We start from the raw sequence: 19,384 nt of genomic DNA, 5'->3' as shown, positions 1-19,384 counted from the left end.
GGATCACGTGTTTAGTGTTTAGATTTGGTTGAACAATCGAGCTTTGAACATTTGTAACAGCCAGCAATGGAAACAAGTGTCGAGTCGTTGCTGTTGGGAATAACTTCTCAAGCAGATGCCACTATAGAACCATTACTCACAGATCACCATGCAGATATAAGCGACACTTTTTCAGAGTCCAACAAGCGCAAAACTCCTCCAACAGAAATTCCTGTCACTTCTGAAGAGGATATTCTCAAAATCACTCCATTGGGTGCTGGAAACGAAGTTGGTCGAAGTTGTATTCTACTAGAATTCAAGGGGAAAACTATCATGGTGATTTTTATTGATTTTTTGATGTTGGTTTAGTAAATGTGAATGGTTTCGAGTTTGAATTGATTCTAACATGTTTATTTGAATGAAATTACATTTACTGGACTAAATATTGGCTGTATTCATCCATATTGCATTAAACTGTACTGAATTTCTATGTAGTTGGACTGTGGCCTTCATCCTGCACACTCTGGTCTGGCTGCTTTGCCTTTTTTTGATAATATCGATCCTGAATCAGTAGATCTGGTTCTTATCACACAGTCAGTAATGAATTGCTTTTGGCCATGCAAGAATCTCCATCATTTTTTCTATTGTGTTCTAGTGGTTCGATAAGAGAGCTGGGTGTACTGTTTTAAAATATAGATGTGCTAACGTTTCGTTATGGCTGGATGCCACGAAATTATACAGTTTCCATGTCGATCATGCTGCTGGACTGCCCTATTTCATGGAAAAGGTAAGACATCGTGTTCACCAAGTTTTACAATGCTTATTCGATCGAGATGAATTACCATTAAATGAATACCAATGGTTTAGACGGCATTTAAAGGTAGAGTCTTTATGACACATCCCACTCGAGCGATCTACAAATGGCTGGTATCTGATTATATCAAGATCAGGTTTGTTTATTTTATTATGCTACAGTGGACTATGCCAATATGTAGATTTGAAATCCAACACAACTTTTGTATACTTAGTTCATTGTCACCAGACGACCAGTTGTACTCTGACAAGGACTTGGCAAATTCATACGGACGAATTGAAGTCATTGACTATCACCAGGAAGTGGATCTTGGTGGTATTAAATTCACTCCATATTATGCAGGCCACGTTCTTGGCGCCGCCATGTTCCTTTTGGAGATTGCTGGTGTCCGCCTCCTCTACACTGGTGACTATTCTCGCGAAGAAGATCGTCATCTCATGGCTGCTGAACGCCCTCCATCCTCCATTATTCCCGAAGTTCTCATCTGCGAGTCTACATTCGGTGTTCAAACTCTTGAGCCTCGGCTTGACCGCGAGCAACGATTTACTCGTATGGTTCATACAATCGTTAAACGAGGAGGCAGATGCCTTCTTCCCGTTTTCGCACTTGGTAGAGCACAGGAACTTCTTTTAATTCTTGACGAGTATTGGCACGCTCATGCCGACCTTCATTCTGTTCCCATTTACTATGCCTCAGCGATTGCCAAAAAGTGTATGGCTGTGTATCAAACGTACACAAACATGATGAATGGAAGAATCAGAGAAATGGCCAAGATATCTAATCCGTTTCAGTTTAAGCACATTAGCAATTTGAAGAGTATTGCTCAGTTTGATGATGTGGGTCCGTGTGTGATGATGGCAAGTCCAGGAATGCTACAGAGTGGACTGTCACGAGAGTTGTTGGAGCTTTGGTGTGTTGACAAGCGTAATGGGGTCATCATTCCTGGGTATGTAGTTGAGGGAACACTGGGAAAGGTAAGCTTATGAATAGCCAGTATAGTGTTTTCGTGTACCATGGCCAATATGTTTATAATACCATCTTTTTTGTTAATCTATAGCAAATTTTAAGTCAACCTGACGAAATACCGGCCATGAATGGATCAAAACTACCTCTTCGACTTAGTGTTGAATATATTTCGTTTTCAGCCCATGTTGACTACCGCGAAAACTCCGAGTTTATTGAAATGGTTGGCTCGCAAAATCTAGTATGTGATGCTCATTTTAGCTATACATTGTTTTACTTGGATTGCACTTTAAACCCGAGTTGCTAAACATTCAATGTTTTGTTTAGATTCTTGTTCACGGTGATTCAAATGAGATGGGACGATTGCGAAGCGCTTTGCAGAGTCGATATGCTGAACGCGAAGTTCCACTACATATATACACTCCACGTAACTGCGAAACAGTTGAGCTTGTATTTCGAGGAGAAAAAATGGCCAAAGTAGTTGGCTTGCTAGCACAATCGACACTTCAAGATACCAAGCCATCCAAAACAAGCATCACAGAGCTAAAACAAGATTTAGATGAAATTGTTGTGAAGGAGGAGCCCTCGGATGAACCAACGAATGCACTCACTCTACTGACTCAGCAGAGTAGCGAGACTACGGATGTATCTGTACAGATTAAGGATGGTACAGTTTTAAAAGGAATACTTGTATCCAAAGACTTTGCGTTCCAGATTGTTTCTCCTGGAGATTTAGATACATTTAGTACTCTGCATACAGTTTCGCTTATTCAGAAGCAAACAGTGATGACGCAGGCGACATATGGGCTTGTTCGATGGCATTTGGAACAGATGTATGGTGACGTGGGCATAGAGGAAAAAGGGGTAATGAATGTATTTGGTGTTGTTAGGGTGAAAATGGGTGACGATGGTGCAAGTGGAGCATCTATTAGTGTTGGGTTGGAATGGGAAAGCAACCCTGTCAATGATATGATTGCAGATTCAGTTGTTGCCGTGTTGCTTCAGGCTGACTGTAGTCCTGCTAGTGTTAAAGGTATAATTTGCTACTGTCATTTTATGTTTGATGCAGATTTTCAGATGAGTGATTTGATACTGATTCACTACTTTGTATGAGTAGCTACAAAATCAAGCCATTCTCATTCACATGAATCTAAGCCCAACTCGCCAACCAAGGAACACACACCACATAGTCACGCACACCATAATGAGCCTGAAATTAAACAGGAAGACGACTGTTTAAAACCCACTACCGCATTATCTCCAACACATATTCCAGTCAGTACATTAGGAAAAACACCTCCATTGGATGTGTTACTGACGCAATATCTAGAGAATCATTTTGGAACGGATCGAGTGGTTCCGCCACCTACTATTCCCAAAGCTACACAGGAAGAGCTTGAAAGTATTCCCTCGTGGATGTGGGTGATTGATGTTGATGGTCAAATTGCCGCAGTCACTGTTGCTCGGGATGGATCGGCATTTGTAAGTACCATGAATCTCTTGCTCTACCATATATGCATTACGCAGTCGGAATTAACTTGACTTTGATGTTTGGGTAACAACTGGATGATTCAAATCAGGATATTGAATGTGCACACGATTCACTTGAAAAAAGCGTATATTCAATCATTGGTAAAGCCATCAAAACATTTATGCCGCTGAAAAACACTTGGGTATTGCAGCCGCATTCATATAAAACGGAACACTAAATAAAGGTGTCAAAGTATAATAAGCAGTTGGTCTTGTGATATAATAAGCCAGTTTACTGGGTAATATTGGTTTTGAACTAGTGCAAACGTATCCAAGTTTTCAAGATACAACAAAAATGGGCTTGATTAAAGACAATATACTTGACTAGATGAATCTGGTTTCAGACTTGATGATTGTACAATGTATGGTATACCAAAAAGGAAAGAAAAACATCTCAGTTCAAAACTATAGTTTAATTTTTTGTACATTATATAATGAATGCTTAAAAGGAGAATTGGAAAGTCGATTGAAGCAATAGTTTCTAATAAGAAAGCGTAAGGATATTTAGCCACTGCTTATTTAAAAGTGACTGCAAGGTAAATATAAAAGCGTTCCGTTTGATATGAGTACGGCTGTAAATCAGCGGTATGCTGGTGGATGACCCACAACAATTGTAGCAACGCTGTACTGGGGAAGCTTCTCTGAATGTGCAGAAATATGTCCATTTAAACTGTTGACAGTATGTATCCGAATAGAGCCCATATCTGAAGCTGGTGTGGCAGAGCAGTAGTTTAGTGTTGAAAATGGAGGAATAGAGGGAGAAACTCTGGACAATGATCCATTGGTATATGAGACTCCACGGGAATGCTCGAAGCCACTTGTAGCTGCATGGGGTAGCGGATGAGTTGGGCATCGATTTGATGAAACGGTGGCAACGGATGGTGGAGCGATGACAGAACTGTCATTTTCCAATGGTGACAGAGCTATGCTAGATGACGATCGATTATTTGATATATATCTGTGCGGGCGATGCTGATGCTGATGCTGGGCAATGGGATCCAATTCTTGAAAAACAGATTGTTTTGCAGGGTATTTTTGGGGCTCAACAATATAAGCAATTTCAACATCTTCAGCATGGGTGACAGTTGGACGAGGCGATGGAAGTAGCCAGTGAAGAGGTCTATAGCGATAAATGCAAAACGCAATAGCAACGATCAGCACAGCAAGGATGGGGCCAAGGATAATGTAGGTAATTGACCACATTTGACCCTGTACTTGTCCAGTTACAGCATCAGCCTCTGCAAGAGTGGATAGTGTAGGAGGTGCTGAGGATGGCCGACTTGCAGGAGAGATCTGTGGGCTAGCCGGCTGCTGAGATTGTAGAAACGCAGGGCTGGCAGCAACTGATCCAGATTTAGATGAATATGTAGTTAAAGCCAAAGTTCCTTGAAGCAGTAGTAGAAAGAGCATGGCAGAGCCAGTACTCAAAGATGACAAGCACACAACCATTCAAACTATTAGTGATTTCAATCCTAGAATAAAGTGCCAAATATGCCTTTATAACGAACGTCTGTTGTTGATTGTAGTGGCACAGCATTCGGCCTGCTTAAACAAGTTTGGTCAATGAACCAGCCATAATAAACAATCTGCTGTGTTGACTACAGCCACTAGCCAATGATGGTTTCAGCAAAGGTTAAAGCCAAGGTCGAAGCCAAGGTATATAACAAGTAGACCCTCCCTAACATGCTAGATTCTGATAGTAATCTACGGCCGAGCAAGTTGCCGAGCTGGTTCCAGTTATACACAGCCACCACAGCCACAACCATGACTGCTGCCATCAACGACCAAGTGCATCGTAACTAATCAACTAGCAACTACAGGCTGTAGCTACATGGAATACATGGAATAGAATTTAATGACTAGCACTATAGCATAGCATCTCTGCAAGCATGGTTGCTTGCTACAATTGTCAAATTCCACGAGAACCATTCGCATGATTGGATTACCCGCGGTAATTGCATTATTGGCGACTCCGAAAATAACTTGGCTAGTAACCAAGCTCCCAACAGTGAATATGATTGACCATATCAGTCATGACGACGACAGTGATGAACACTCTCCACTCCTACCATCTCCATCCAATGCGACCCTTGCAGACTATGATCGTCTGTGTTCGCAGAGTGTTGCGTCGCACTCGACTACTCTGACTGCTAGTGCAACAGTCTGCGATAGCCCTTACGTTAAACCATCTCCATATATGGCCTGCTTTCCCATCTGTTTCTTTATTCTTGGACTGACCATCTCTTTTGTTCCTGAGCAGCAGTGGTTGATTCTTTACCTGTGTCGTCGCTTTGCTAACCCTGATGTTGCTGCTGCTGGTAGCAATTATTCCATTACTACACTGCCTGAACCCTACAGCCATTTATATCTTCCTGGATTGTTCCATAATCCAGTTGCTTTTGGTAGTGCTGACTGGCCCTTTTGTAGTTCAAATGCTGACATTCAAGTATGTGCTAGCTGTTGTATTACTTTCTATATCAACAACTATTTTATGTCAAGTAGAAACCCTGCATTTAATTTACTATTGGCTTGACTGTACGCACATATTCAGATTTTGGCTGCTAGATGGAAAATGGTTCTATCGCTCTGTAGCAGCATTCCCGCACTAATCACCGCTCCTTGTCTTGGAGTGCTCTCTGATCACTATGGTCGCAAGCCGATAATCCTTGTTCCCTTATTTGGTGCTGCTTTCTACTATATCGGTCTCATTGCTGTGTCTCGTCTGCCAATTGGATTATGGGCATTTATTGCTGTCCATATTCTTCAAGGGCTCAGTGGATCTGGAAGTGTTCTTATTACGGTCATTACTTCTTTTCTTGCCGACACCACTGATCCTGCCGAACGGGGTGCTACATTTGTGTATACCGAATGTCTTGTTTTTAGTGCAGGTGCATTTGGACCTTTGATTGGTGGCTATCTTATCAAGGTTGGTATTTTAAAACTGTCAAACTGCATCATGAGGCTTTTATTGTCCTTTATAAGCTCGACTCTCGTATTAATCTACTTTTTAGATTCTTCCATCAATCGATTTTGTGTTTATGATATCCGGTATACTGGTTATCATGACTCTACTCATTGTCATCTTTTTCTTGCCCGAGTCTTTGAAAAAACTACAGCCAAAACCGACTTGCCCTACAGATCCCTCATTGCCATTGTTAGACCACAATGTCGCGTCTAACACTGCAGCTGTATCAAAGAAATTTAACATTATTGACGAAGTCAAATTAGTGTTCCGTGGTATGTTCGAGTCCTTTAGAGTAATCAGCAGCCCCACATTCGTGATTCTTATAGTTGTGATTTGCTTTGCTGTCGCCGGTTTTGGAGGGAAAATGATGATCTTTCCCTATCTTGCCTTTCGCTTTGGATGGGATTCGTTTATCGAGGGACAATATATGCTTATTGGCACCATCTCTCGTGTAGCACACATGGCTATTACATTCCCAATTATCACCTATCTATTTTCTCCAACGTCTTCGCTTGCATTAGGCAGACGATCGGCATCATCAGTCGAAAGAGGAGTCTCTGGATCAGCAAACCTTAAAACTAGATTCGATCTCTATATAATATTGTCTGCCATCACCGTTGGTGCTCTTTCCACTTTTGCTATAGCTTTTGCGGATCAAACGTGGCAGCTTTTCGTCATTCCTCTTTTTGATGGATTTGCATCGCTTGCATCTCCAACCATTCGCAGTCTCTTATCTCTCTCTATTCCTACAACTTCTCAAGGTCAAATGTTTGCATTTCTTCAGCTTCTCGAGAGTTGCGTTGGCATGATCACGGGTATTATTTATCCTATCATTTGGAGCTCTACAGTCAATACCACTATGCCCAATCTGTTTTTGGTCATCAGCGGATGTTTGTTTGGGTGTGCTGCCATTGCTATGCTGTTTACTCACTTTGAGGACATTGGGCATTGCGATAAAGATGTGATTGTCGTTGATGAAGAATAATAGCTTCATAGTTGTGTATATCGTGCTGTTTTTTGATTATCTAGAGTTTATATTTTTGTAATATAAGATCCAATTAAATGGTATTGGCTCACCACTGTATTCACGTAAGTGGAGCACAACAAGGGTAGCAGTATATAATAAACAGTCAGTCTCATGGAATCATCAATATCAGTTTACTAGTCAACGTTATTCTGATTACACTCTTTAATTGGTTGATCTTTATTCTGGTGATTGCCATGACAATTGTATTTCCGAGATGTGTAATCTTGTTGAACGTGAGTGTATCTGATATTAGAATACAAGAGTTTGATTGACAACAACCTCAATATCTGGACTACAATGTATGAATCTGATGATTGCACAGTGTGTGGTTATGTCGAATGAGCAGAAATGAGCGTATGCATCATATGGTGGATATGTCAGAATCAAGCATGTCAGTTTCTAGTAAAAAAGTGCAACGAGTATTTAACCATTGTTTATTCCAAAGCAGTAACTACAAGATAGATACAGGTTCCATTCTGCGTGAATACAGCGGTAAGTCGAGTTTAACGAGGCTCAAATGAGTTCAGTGGTGCTGCCATCATGACTTCCTGTCCAATGCTATAAAACGTGGGTGAAAACCCTATTTTTCAGCCAATACAATGCCATCCTGCTTACATATTGCCATACGTGTCACCAAGCGGAATTCCCAAAATACAAGCTTCATTTTGCTTTGCAGTCAGCTCGTGGATCCGCTCCATTCCGCTTCCTAGATCCATCATGCTTGTTGTATCACTTGTAGTCTAAAAGCCCGATTTGAATTCGACTTGCAACTATCGTTGTCTGGATTTTAATTAATCGATTAGCATGACACACTCTTCTTTATTGCAAAGCCAGTCATCACCGCTTGCCATTGTATATCCAGAATCGTTGGGCAGCTCTTCATTAAGCCCAACCAGACTTTCTCAATCAAGTGAGAGAACAGTTGTTGACAGAAACGATACACTTCAAGATAGCTGCAATTCGAATACAACAAGTGAGGATGGCAACCAAGAGTGTGCGTTACAAAGATCCTTGAATAATCATAATGATCCAAATAGTAAGTCGGAGCCGATTTCGCTCCCAGTTTTCCGGGTTATGGTTCTTGCAAGTGCCCTGTTTTGTAATACGTAAGGCTCAATTGTTTGATGGTTCCCGCTAAAATGACCTTAGTTCACAACTGTATTCATTCAGAATGGAGCACTAAATAAGAGTCAAGGGACAATAAACAGTCGGTATTATGAATCATTCGTGTCAAACTACTGGGCATTGCTTCACTAAACTCCCTGACAAAGCTCACTGGGTTTCTCCTGGTGATCGGCACGAAAGCAATGCTCAGTGAGCTGGCACGTCATTTCATAACTGGCTGTTTACTAGACTTTAGTTGCATTTTACGTGAATACAGTTGGCAAATGACACATTCCACTTTTTGGACTAACAATAGATATGCTGTTGTGTAACCTATTGATTTATTTAAAACTTTCAGGTTTATGGCAAGCATGCTACTGCCATTTCTGTCATTTATGGTTAGTGATTTTGGAATTGCACCAACACCCAAAGATATTGGTAAATACAGTGGGTGAGTTTTCCCGTTTAAAGCTTGTTTGATCATTGTTGTTCCAGATCCGTCGTAGTACTAATCTGAGTTATTCACGTCATGATGCATCGACATTTCCAAATGAACACGCCTAGATATCTAGTGTCTTCATATATGGTTGGTCAGTTTCTATTCAGCTATCGATGGGGATACATGTCTGACGTGTATGGTCGCAGACCAATCTTGATTATAGGATTGCTTCTCACTGGTACATCCTTTCTCATATTTGGGTTTTCAAAAACGTACACCATGGCACTTGCAAGTCGGTTTGCCAATGGACTTGTTAATGGCATTATGGGTGTATGCATGACCTACATGAGGTGAGTTTAAAAGACAAGAACATACTTTGTTTTGCTGATGCTTGAAGGATGCTAATATACTTTTGCAGTGAAATTACAAATGAAACGAACCAAGGCAGTGGATTTGCAATCTTGGGAACTGCTCGTGCCTCTGGAATTGTTCTTGGTCCAATTGTAGGTAAGTTTATGGTAATTCAATGGGTTAGGCTTGTATTCCAACAAAGATAAAAGTTACAGTTGGCAAGATGCCTAACTCGGTTTTACATTTAATGGGATTAGGTGGATTTTTGTCAGCACCATCAACAAAGTATCCCAAATGGTTTCCAAAAAAAAGTCTTTTTGATATGTGAGTAGTTATTTTTGTTTGCATACAGTTTTAATGTGTTGAATTTGGCTGATTAGCTAATCTAGTTTTTCATTTATATATGTGAATGATAAAACAGATATCCATATAGTTTACCATGCATGATTGGATTTTCAGTGGCCACGACAGGCGGTATACTTGCGATTGCTGTTCTCAAAGAAACCAAGATTTTAGCATCACATACGGATTTACCTACTCATAGTACTGCTTTTCCCGTTCAGGATCAAGATGAGTGCATATCGGCTGAAACAGAGCAGTCAACTGAGCGCTCACCATTGTTGTCAGCATCTGCACCTTTAAATCCAACCCGAATACAGCATACACAACCCGAGCCTATTTTACAGCTTCTTCGTAGCCTACCAGTCTTTTTAACGATATCCCTTTATACCAATCTCAACTCTACCTACATCCAATATGATGAGCTTTTTTCAATTTGGTCTCGTCTACCACCATCTCAAGGAGGGCTTGGGTTTACGTCATCCGATCAAGGCACCGGATTTGCAATTGGCGGAGCTTGTCTTTTTATCTACCAAATCTTCATCTACTCACATGTAGAGCGCCATTTTGGAACACTTCAAACATTTCGAATAGGTGCATTGATCTCACTTCCAGGTTTTGCTCTCCTTTCTTTTGCCACAAACTATAGTCAAACCAACCGAACCTTTATGTGGTGCATGGTTGCAGTGGCTCAAATTACACGTACAGTGGGTGGACTTCAAGCCTTTACATCTATGTTTGTCATGATCTCCAACTCCGTTTTGCCTAGATCTCGTGGGTCAGTCAATGGGTTTGCTCAGACTTTTGGAGCTTTTGGAAAAATGATTGGCCCCATCATTGCTGGCAACGGATTTTCATGGTCGTTGCAAAATTCATTGGGTCCACCGTTTGACTACCGGTTCATGTTTTTAATGTTGATTTTTCAGCAAATAGTTACGCTTTTATTGAGTCTTGGATTAGATAAAAGTATCAATCATCGACTAAGTGAAGAACAAGATATAATGGAATAACTCCATTTTTAGTTTTGCCAAGATGGGCGAGTATTCAAGTACTCACCCATCTTGACTCGGTCAGAATTAGCATGTATTATTGAAAGTAAATTTACTGGAAAATATTAGGTTATACCAAAGATTTATTGAAAATAAACAATTCAATCATTATACTGATGGTTCAATATTCGCGACCTCGCACAAGTATGGCATGTGTTTAAACGATTCGAAGGCATACAATACATTTGACTTTTACACACATGAGTTATATTTATAAATTTGACATGTGCCTATTCAATGAAGAAAACTCGGGGACATGTTCTGGTAGCAATATACTGATTCTCTTGTCAGCCTTTTTTGATCTTTCAAGTGATGACAATGTAAGAATCGTTGAAGAGTTGAGAAGCTTGGATTCACCATCAGGCAACCCTTTTTTACCCTGACCTGCTTCAAGTTTACCTTTTCTTTGCGACCCTACATTATTTTTTGGTAGTGCTAAAGGTAAACCATCTGGAGTTGACTCGGAATGGTCGTGATGTCCTAATGTCCTATCGCTGATAGGCAACGATGTCAAAGGCTGATGGCCCAAGGACAAGTGAGGTTTTGAATGAAAATCCAACGAATGCGCATATCCACCGTCATGATTGGATTGTCCCATCAATGCAGCTTGCGGAATATAAACATCATTGATAGTAGGCGTATCTGCTTTCAGCTGGCCGTGATGGAGCAAGTAGTGGCGTACCATTGCGCTGGAATCTGTTATGTCATTCATTGAAGTAACCGCGAAAGGTATGTCGGATGGTGCATGAGCAGGGTTAGATGAGGATTCTTTATAAATGTTGCTTTGAATACTCAGTGGTGATTGAGTCGTCTGACTGTCCGCTTTATTTGATCCGAGGTGGGAACTTGCAATCACAGGACTAGAGTTTTGCTTTAACATCGCAGTATCTACATCAAGCTGTTTCAAAATATCACTAACAGCATACCGATTATCATACGGTGACATGGAAAACAAGGCATTGGTTTCGGCGACCGAAGATGAAGCTTTCATCCTAGCATCATATTCATCTTGCACAGACATTGCTACTTTTGACATTTGTAATCGTAGTAGTTTTGATTGAACCACCAGCTCATCCACATCATCCGACTCGAAAACGGGTGGTTTAAGTGTATCGGGTGCAAGATTGGTGTTTTCCGTTCCAACCACAGTTTGGATAATCTGAAAGGTGTCGTCATCTTTTGCAGCATTTTTGCTGGCTCGTTTTAATGTTTCAAAAAGATGCCAAGTATCCTGTGGCAGATCTGGGAGCGTGAGTTCCGGCGTAGTAAACGCTTCAATCATAGCTGATGGCATTGAAATAGGCTCAAGCACGCACATGGTTGATTTTTCAGGCAGGTCTAAAGATTTGACAGATGGAGTAGCCAATTTGGGTGATTTGAATACCTTGAAACTGTGTGTGCGGGATAATGGTGTTTTTGAAGGTAGTGGTGTGGTATTTAACAATGCGTTTGTGGTAGGCGATTTCGTTGGAGCAGGTATGCTAGTATGACGATCAGGGTTGGTAGTTGCAGAAATGCAGGGATCAACAAAAGCTGGAATAGCCGCTGTTTTAAAGGTCTTGGAGTTGGTTGATAGTAAAGATGTGGAGTCGGGACGAAGTGGAGGCGATTTGGCGGTGGACCGCTTTGGAAGACGAAGACTAGTTGTGCGATCAAGTCGCTTCGTGGTTTGTGAAAGAATTGATTTTTTGTCAATTATGCTGGACGAATCCAATAACTCATCCCCAGATACTGCAGGTTCAAAAGATGATGACCGGGAAAAGCTCCGAAAAAGGTTGTTGCCCCGGTGAAATAGATTGAACTTTCGATGCTCAATATGCGACTTGTCAATATAATTTTTTGTAGCGTCTAGTGGTGATGATGTTCTATTGAGCAGCTTTTTTTGAGCAGATTCAGATGAGATGGATGGCAAAATGGGAGTATTATGGTGCAGTATAAATGATGGCGGTATATCTGATGGATTGTTGTAATTACTTCTGTTAGGTGAAACAGGAATTTGTGATGGTTCTAGCTTATTCAAGATTTTTTCAATAGCGACAGTCTCAAGATCAATGTGATTTCCAGTATTCTTTTCAGCTTCCCGAGGCAAAGCAAGATCCAAATGATCGAGGAAAGTTGAATCGGCCGAGGTAGCTAATACTTCGATATTGGTAACCACATTTGAAGCAGCTTTACCATCTACGACTGACTCCATATAGTATTTTGCAAAATCAATGCAGTCGCTAGTGCTATGCTGCAGCGACAGCTGAGAGCAAATGACCTCGCCATTGATAGAAGAAACCAATGATGCGCGATGGCTTCCAGATATGGGCATAGACTCGGTATTGTTGGACAGAACAGGCACAAACGAGTCCTGTGCCATATTGATGTCATTACTTGAGCTATGACGATCAGGATTTTGAGAATGCTCATTAGTGTTGTTGATTGGATCTGAAAGTGCACTGAAATGGAGTGCTAATGGACTTTTCGGTGCAAGCGTGCTGAGTGATGCCGAAATAACTGACGATTTATAGCCAGGAGCAAGTGTTCCATCTATAATAACATCACTATAGAGAGAGGATAATGATATGCGCCTCTTCAACGATCCATAGTTACCATTCGATCGACCAGTCTTACAAATTACTTTAGTGTCCAGCTTTAATTCTACATTGTTTGTGGGTCTTTGAGCTACCAACTGGTCTACGGATTTTTGATTACAAAATATCTTAATAAAATTTCACTATCGTTTAAGCATATTCCGACATACCTGAGCCATCAATAGAGTCATCATTGTCAATAGATGCAGACTCGAGTATCAATGAGTTGTTGGTAGTGGGTTTTTGATGCAGTTCAAACGCCACTGCAGCCTTTTTCTTGAACAATCGGCCAAGGAGACTCATGGGTTGCGATATATCTACTATAGACGCACTGGGATTGAAAAGTAGATAAATAAAGCAGCCAAAAGATAAAGCACCTATGAATATATGTCTAGAGTGTTGGCTAATTCAATAGAAACGATCCTAATCCAAGACTCTTCATTTGGCCATTCTACTGCCGTATTCACGTAAAATGGAACACAATAAGGGTGCCAAAATACATAGTAAACAGTCAGCCTCATGATATGATTGGTGCCAGTTCAGATCAAATTTACTGGTTAATAGTGTCCTTCAAACTCCTCGAAAAAGTTTACGGGTATTTCCCTCTGCTCATTCTGTAAAAAGTATTGAGCGGAATGTTTAGTTTCAACAAGTCTTACATCCTTGACACTTCAATCTCCAATGCTTTAAAATGAACATTACAAGTAAACATTGGGTGATTGGCATGAAACCCAGTGCTGCATTTCTAAAAGTAATCTTTGTTTTCTCAAACCAAGGCGTATCCAAGTTTTTAGGATACAAGAGTTGTATTGACAACATCAACAATCGAATCAAATATCTAGATTGCAATGGATAAATCCGGTGATTGTACAATGTATGGTTATTCCAAAAAAGAATCTCGGTTCAAGGTTATAGTTTCTATTATATAACGGACGTTGTGTTTTGAAGAATTAAGGATGTTTATTAAAGTCAATTCCCCCTAATCCAAAGTCATAGCCTACGATATTATATAAATTATTACTAAGCAATTGCTACAGCTTTCAAAAACAAACTGGAATTTTACGGCATGCGTTCAACTCATCGCTCGAGTCGCAACAATCGCAGATTCCATCATCTACTCTTGAAGATGGAATATGTTTTTTTGACTTGCTACAGATCCATACAGACTGTTGAATATTGGCACAAGCAGATGTGCCTGGCTCATCACTACCGTCTGCACAATCACAGTAGTCATCGTTGAGTGCCGAGTAGGGAATTGAAGTGGAATCGGATAAACATTTGAATACAGATTGTGGTGTTTCTGGTGAAGGAACAGGCATATATAGTCTTGAATCTGAAAGTTGCATGAAAGTAGAGAATAATAGTGTCAATCTACTGTATTCACGTAAACAGGATACTAGACAAGAAAGTCAAAGTAAATAATAAACGGCCAATCCCATGGAATAATAATTCACACCAGATTTGCTGGTCAATATTGTCTTTTAGATTCATCAGAATTCACTGATCTTTCTCCTATGTTGGTTTTTGTATAAAAACTGAACAGATGCTCGAATTGCAGTTTCAATAATCCCACATCCTCGACACTTGTTCAATCTCCAACTCCAAAATGAGCACTACAAGTAAACATCAAGTGATTGGCGTGGAAACCATTGTCTATTCCAAAGCAAATAGATACTAAAGTTGCTCCAATTCAGGCTGTCTAGTCAATAGCAATCACAGTCATACCTCGATGCAAGAGTCCCCGTAGCTTTAAAAGATGAATAGAGCTAGAGGGGATGGTGATAGGAAGCGACTGCATTCTATCCAACTGTTGGAGTTCTTCAGCAGAATTCCCTTGTCGAGTGGTCCAAAGTAAGCTAATTGTCCAAACAAATGCAGAAAAGGCAATAATTCGACAAGTCCAACGAACAAGAAGTGACCTGCGAATACTCATTACAGCTGTATTCACGCAGAATGAGATACTAAGTAAGAGTTGACATCATGAAATGGTTGATGTCAAAATTGTCAATTTGAAGCACTCACGATTATCGACAAAAGAATGAGAACGCAGAGAAATTGTCATTAACCGTAGAATTGCTGCATTTTACCGCTGTATTCACGCAGAATGGAACCTGTATCTATCTTGTAGTTACTGCTTTGGAATAAACAATGGTTAAATACTCGTTGCACTTTTTTACTAGAAACTGACATGCTTGATTCTGACATATCCACCATATGATGCATACACTACTTTCTGCTCATTCGACATAACCATACATTGTGCAATCATCAGATTCATATATTGTAGTTCAGATATTGAGGTTGTTGTCAATCAAACTCTTGTATTCTAATCTCAGATACACTCACGTTCAACAAGATTACACATCTCGGAAATACAATTGTCATGACAATCGCCAGAATAAAGATCAGCCAATTAAAGAGTGTAATCAGAATAACGTTGACTAGTAAACTGATATTAATGATTCCATGAGACTGACTGTTTATTATATACTGCTACCCTTGTTGTACTCCACTTACGCGAATACAGTGGTGAGCCAAAGATTGAATCTACTTTTCCACGATTCGCACCTATTGCTAATTCGCTTGACAGCAACTCGCTAGTCTTGTCAATGCACTCAAGTTCTGGCACTGCCAGTGTCACTGCCATTGATGAAGAGTTTGATGAGTCTTTTGCTCGGCTTATAGAACGTTTCCAAGACAAGCTGTCTGACGAAACAGTGATGAATGTGCTTCTTGAATGCAATGGTCAGGAACATGAAGCATCACAAAGGCTGCTAAAAATACAATCTGATTGTCTGCCATTGCAACAAAGCAGATTGCGCTCTCCAAGAAATACACCACTCAAACATCGACAGTTGCTCCGTATGACAAACTACTTTGAAAGTCGCAGTAAGCAGTCAAGTCCTTCTGATATACCACCACCAATGCCAGAATTGACTCAATTTAATCATACCAGTAGCAACCATTCTTGTAAAAATGCCATGCAGGTACTAATTCAAAACAGCATCAAACTCGAGTCCGAAGATTCGGACAAAATAAACTCGCAGCCACCCATTTTACTTACTCCAGAAACTTTGGCTGTCCACACTCCATGTGAAATGTTTATGGACATTCTGCCCTTGAGCGATGCAAATGCACTTTTACAACAAATGGTTGTAGAATCCAAAACATGGAACCCATTGTCTGTGGTGGTTGTGGGGAAACTGCTTCAATCATCTCACAATACTTGCCTGTATACCGATCATGAGATACTCGGCGATATGCCACTTTATTATTCTGGAGTCAAGTCTGAGCCGCGTGACTGGTTACCGAGTATGCGTCTAGCTGCAAAAATCATTGAAGAGAAAGTGAATTGTGCATATGAAAAACGAGAGCGAGCTGCTCTTGAACTACAAGGCCGATGGGTGCCAGGTATTGCCATAGCTAACTCGTATCACACACGGCATGAATTTACTGGAATGCATACAGATAGGCTTACGTATATTGGTCCACGACCTGTGATTGCCTCGCTGACTCTTGGTGCAGCTCGTGTATTTAGAGTGAGGCGATTACGCAATACTGGAATGCCCTCACAAACATATGATATTCTTTTACCACACAATTCATTGCTGATCATGTGGCCACCCATGCAGGAATGTTTTAAACATGAATTACCGCCAGTATCCGAGAGTCTTGTACGTCGTACTGGAACGCTTATTTCGCATCCGCTCAGTGGAGATACACGCATAAATTTAACTTTTCGCATGGTAAGACGAGATGTGGTAGAACAAATACCGATTTGCAAGTGCGGTTCACCAGCTGAAATGCGGTGCGTGATCAAAAAGATGGATGCTCGTGGACAGTACTTTTGGATATGCAGTGGTGGGCTTGGACCCAATGTGATAGATGGGACTATACGCCAATGCGGATTTTTCAAATGGTTTTAATCCAACCATGGATTTTTGTATAGATTCGACCCTACTCTACAGTCGTATCCACGTAGAATGGAGCACTCAGCAATGGTGTAATATTCGTTGCGCTGTCCTCTTACAAATTGACATTTTCAATTCAATAAACACAACGTTCATTATATAATGCAATTAGACTGGCTTTGAACCAACACTATTTTTGTTGTATCCTAAAATTTTAGACACGTTCAAGAAAACAAAAATGCATGTTCAGTAAATTGATACTCATCATTCCATGAAGCTGGTTGTTTATTACTCTCTTTTATTTGGTATTTTACTCTTGCAAAAAAGGATAGTGAAACATCCTTCAAGCCTAAACTGCCATCAAATCCGCCATTTGTTTCATTCAAGTCAACCGCTACCACCATCATACTCTTTAAAATATTCATTGCTTGATTGATTTGGTTGGGTGGTAGATTGTGGTAGCCCAAAAAGTGGACAAGACAACGAAGCATTTTGGGATGTATGTCCAGAAGATCCCAAAAGCGCATTTAACAAGGAAGACTGCTGTGATAGTGTGTTTGGCGATATTCGTACTTGTTGTGAACCATGCTGATGAAATATAGGTGCCCCAGTAGAAGAATGGGCAGCAGAATTTGAAGATAGAGAAATTCCATTAAACTGATTATTTGAATACACTGTTTGTTGTGTTGCAGATACTATTGATGCGGTAGCTACAGATGAAACGTTTAATGGTATATTTGACAGTTGGGCTGATGCTCTATTTTGACCATCGCTTGCAGATCCAGTAAGAATAGCCAAAAGCGACTGCTTGTCATTAACTTGAATGCTAGACTCATTCGTCTGGCTCGGCAACGAAGCTAAATTTTGTTGATCTAAATTCATACTTTGCTGATTGAGTGGTTGCGTCCAAACATATTGTGCAGATGTATTACGCCCATTGTCAGAAAAATCAGACATTTGCTTAGGCTCGGATGGAGTGGTCATATTTAACAGATTTAAAGGCTGTTGTAGGGATGCATTTGTCAGTTCCTGACATTTGTTGAACTGACCAGCCAACGATGTATCACTTGCAGTACTTGAATTTATAGGTATAGAAGACTTTGAAGACATACTTACAGTCTTCAATAGCAATGACAACAAGTCCTCATTATTTTCTTTGTGATCATTTGATAGCAAGTTGGCAGCTGTAGCATGATCATGATGAGGTTGCTGTAAAGAAATGCTAGATGGAGCAAAATTGTCATTCACGGGAGATAATACAGGTTGAGTGAGCCGGTGATCAACAGTGGGAACTGTCTTGATGGCTGATGAAAGGATTGCAGATGGGTCATCACCAGTAAAGTTGGGCTTGGCATTAGCACCCAGAAGAGCACTAAGCAAATCTTGGCGATTGACGTTTGCCACTGTAGGTAGATTAGAAGCAGTCATAGGTGGCTTGGGTGTCGAGCTTTTGAATAATGCCTGTAACAATGTGTTTTTATCCGATTCGGATACTTTTGGGTTTGTTGCAGCTGATCCATTCAATACATGACGATCGTAATGAGGAGTTTGTAGTTGCTGCAATGGTTGCGAATCTGAAAAAAAGGCTGGATCTCTCTTGAGTATTTTTAAAAGAGCTGCGCTATCCACCTCTTGTTGTTTTCTATCCGAGTCAACAGTAGCTTGTAAATTCACAGTATTGGGATTGCTTCCTCTGACATCAGTAGATATAGGCCCAGGATTATTACTCGAGTTGATAGCAGAATGCTTTGAGGCTTTGGATCGCGAAGCAGCGCTCTTTTTATTCGATTGCAGCATGCGTGGCGAAGGATTGGGTAAAACGGAAGCCTCGGGACTTTCTGTTACTAGTGAGGGCTGTCGTACTTTAAGAGGAGGAGCAGGGTATTTTGAAAAAAGCGGGGTGACTGGAGATGTAGTAGTCAGGGAAGCCTTTCTATATGGAGTATCAAATTCCAATGTTGAATTCCCTGGTGCATGTAGAATATTCAACAGTCGATTTTTTTGTTCCTGTTGATCAGCCACGTCTTCAAAATATGCAGAGGATTGGCTCACGCGCCGTGCTTCTGAATAACCATGTAAAGTTGAATCGCGATCAGAGGGCACATGTGAGTTTTCCGCAGAAATTGATGGATATGGTCTGTTCAGCTCTGCAAAATAAGTACTGGGAACAGTATTGTGTTGCTTTGCGCTATCGGATAAAGAACCGTATATGGGTTTAGAGTGAGAGTCTGGATGCATCATTGTTTGGTTGTCCATTTGAGAAAATGCAGGCGTTTTTTGAGCATAGCCATGATGTTCAGATTGTGTAGCTACTGGATATTCATTGCGTGGAACATT

At 40.6% G+C, this 19,384-nt stretch overlaps 7 protein-coding genes across 7 annotated transcripts; 4 read left to right on the top strand and 3 right to left on the bottom strand.

Moving 5' to 3' along the window:
* Positions 1-66: 66 nt before the first annotated feature.
* Positions 67-2,869, top strand: BATDEDRAFT_9083 (uncharacterized protein; the record flags this gene model as incomplete). The annotated part of the gene is made up of 8 exons (XM_006675012.1): positions 67-315; positions 475-572; positions 721-766; positions 847-929; positions 1,008-1,767; positions 1,851-1,997; positions 2,084-2,233; positions 2,393-2,869. The coding sequence occupies 8 exons, from the start codon at positions 67-69 to the stop codon at positions 2,867-2,869; spliced, it is 2,010 nt and encodes a 669-aa protein (XP_006675075.1).
* Positions 2,870-3,865: 996 nt separating this feature from the next.
* BATDEDRAFT_21707 (uncharacterized protein) lies at positions 3,866-4,735 on the bottom strand (the record flags this gene model as incomplete). Its single annotated transcript, XM_006675296.1, has 1 exon — positions 3,866-4,735. The coding sequence occupies one exon, from the start codon at positions 4,733-4,735 to the stop codon at positions 3,866-3,868; it is 870 nt and encodes a 289-aa protein (XP_006675359.1).
* Positions 4,736-5,300: 565 nt separating this feature from the next.
* BATDEDRAFT_85470 (uncharacterized protein) lies at positions 5,301-7,236 on the top strand (the record flags this gene model as incomplete). The annotated part of the gene is made up of 3 exons (XM_006676250.1): positions 5,301-5,732; positions 5,838-6,212; positions 6,298-7,236. 3 exons carry the CDS (start codon positions 5,301-5,303, stop codon positions 7,234-7,236), a joined length of 1,746 nt encoding a protein of 581 aa, XP_006676313.1.
* Positions 7,237-8,082: 846 nt separating this feature from the next.
* On the top strand, positions 8,083-10,521 carry BATDEDRAFT_21705 (uncharacterized protein; the record flags this gene model as incomplete). The annotated part of the gene is made up of 6 exons (XM_006675295.1): positions 8,083-8,384; positions 8,741-8,833; positions 8,947-9,171; positions 9,240-9,328; positions 9,430-9,496; positions 9,594-10,521. The coding sequence occupies 6 exons, from the start codon at positions 8,083-8,085 to the stop codon at positions 10,519-10,521; spliced, it is 1,704 nt and encodes a 567-aa protein (XP_006675358.1).
* Positions 10,522-10,771: 250 nt separating this feature from the next.
* Positions 10,772-13,439, bottom strand: BATDEDRAFT_21704 (uncharacterized protein; the record flags this gene model as incomplete). Its single annotated transcript, XM_006675294.1, has 2 exons — positions 10,772-13,239; positions 13,307-13,439. 2 exons carry the CDS (start codon positions 13,437-13,439, stop codon positions 10,772-10,774), a joined length of 2,601 nt encoding a protein of 866 aa, XP_006675357.1.
* A 737-nt stretch (positions 13,440-14,176) lies between these two features.
* On the bottom strand, positions 14,177-15,069 carry BATDEDRAFT_21703 (uncharacterized protein; the record flags this gene model as incomplete). Its single annotated transcript, XM_006675293.1, has 2 exons — positions 14,177-14,469; positions 14,862-15,069. 2 exons carry the CDS (start codon positions 15,067-15,069, stop codon positions 14,177-14,179), a joined length of 501 nt encoding a protein of 166 aa, XP_006675356.1.
* Positions 15,070-15,745: 676 nt separating this feature from the next.
* BATDEDRAFT_85472 (uncharacterized protein) lies at positions 15,746-17,062 on the top strand (the record flags this gene model as incomplete). The annotated part of the gene is made up of 1 exon (XM_006676249.1): positions 15,746-17,062. One exon carries the CDS (start codon positions 15,746-15,748, stop codon positions 17,060-17,062), a length of 1,317 nt encoding a protein of 438 aa, XP_006676312.1.
* Positions 17,063-19,384: the final 2,322 nt, after the last annotated feature.

The sequence above is a fragment of the Batrachochytrium dendrobatidis genome (assembly GCF_000203795.2).
Source record: "Batrachochytrium dendrobatidis JAM81 unplaced genomic scaffold BATDEscaffold_1, whole genome shotgun sequence".
Taxonomy (NCBI): Eukaryota; Fungi; Chytridiomycota; class Chytridiomycetes; order Rhizophydiales; genus Batrachochytrium; species Batrachochytrium dendrobatidis.
This window is presented reverse-complemented; position numbering and strand designations above follow the sequence as displayed.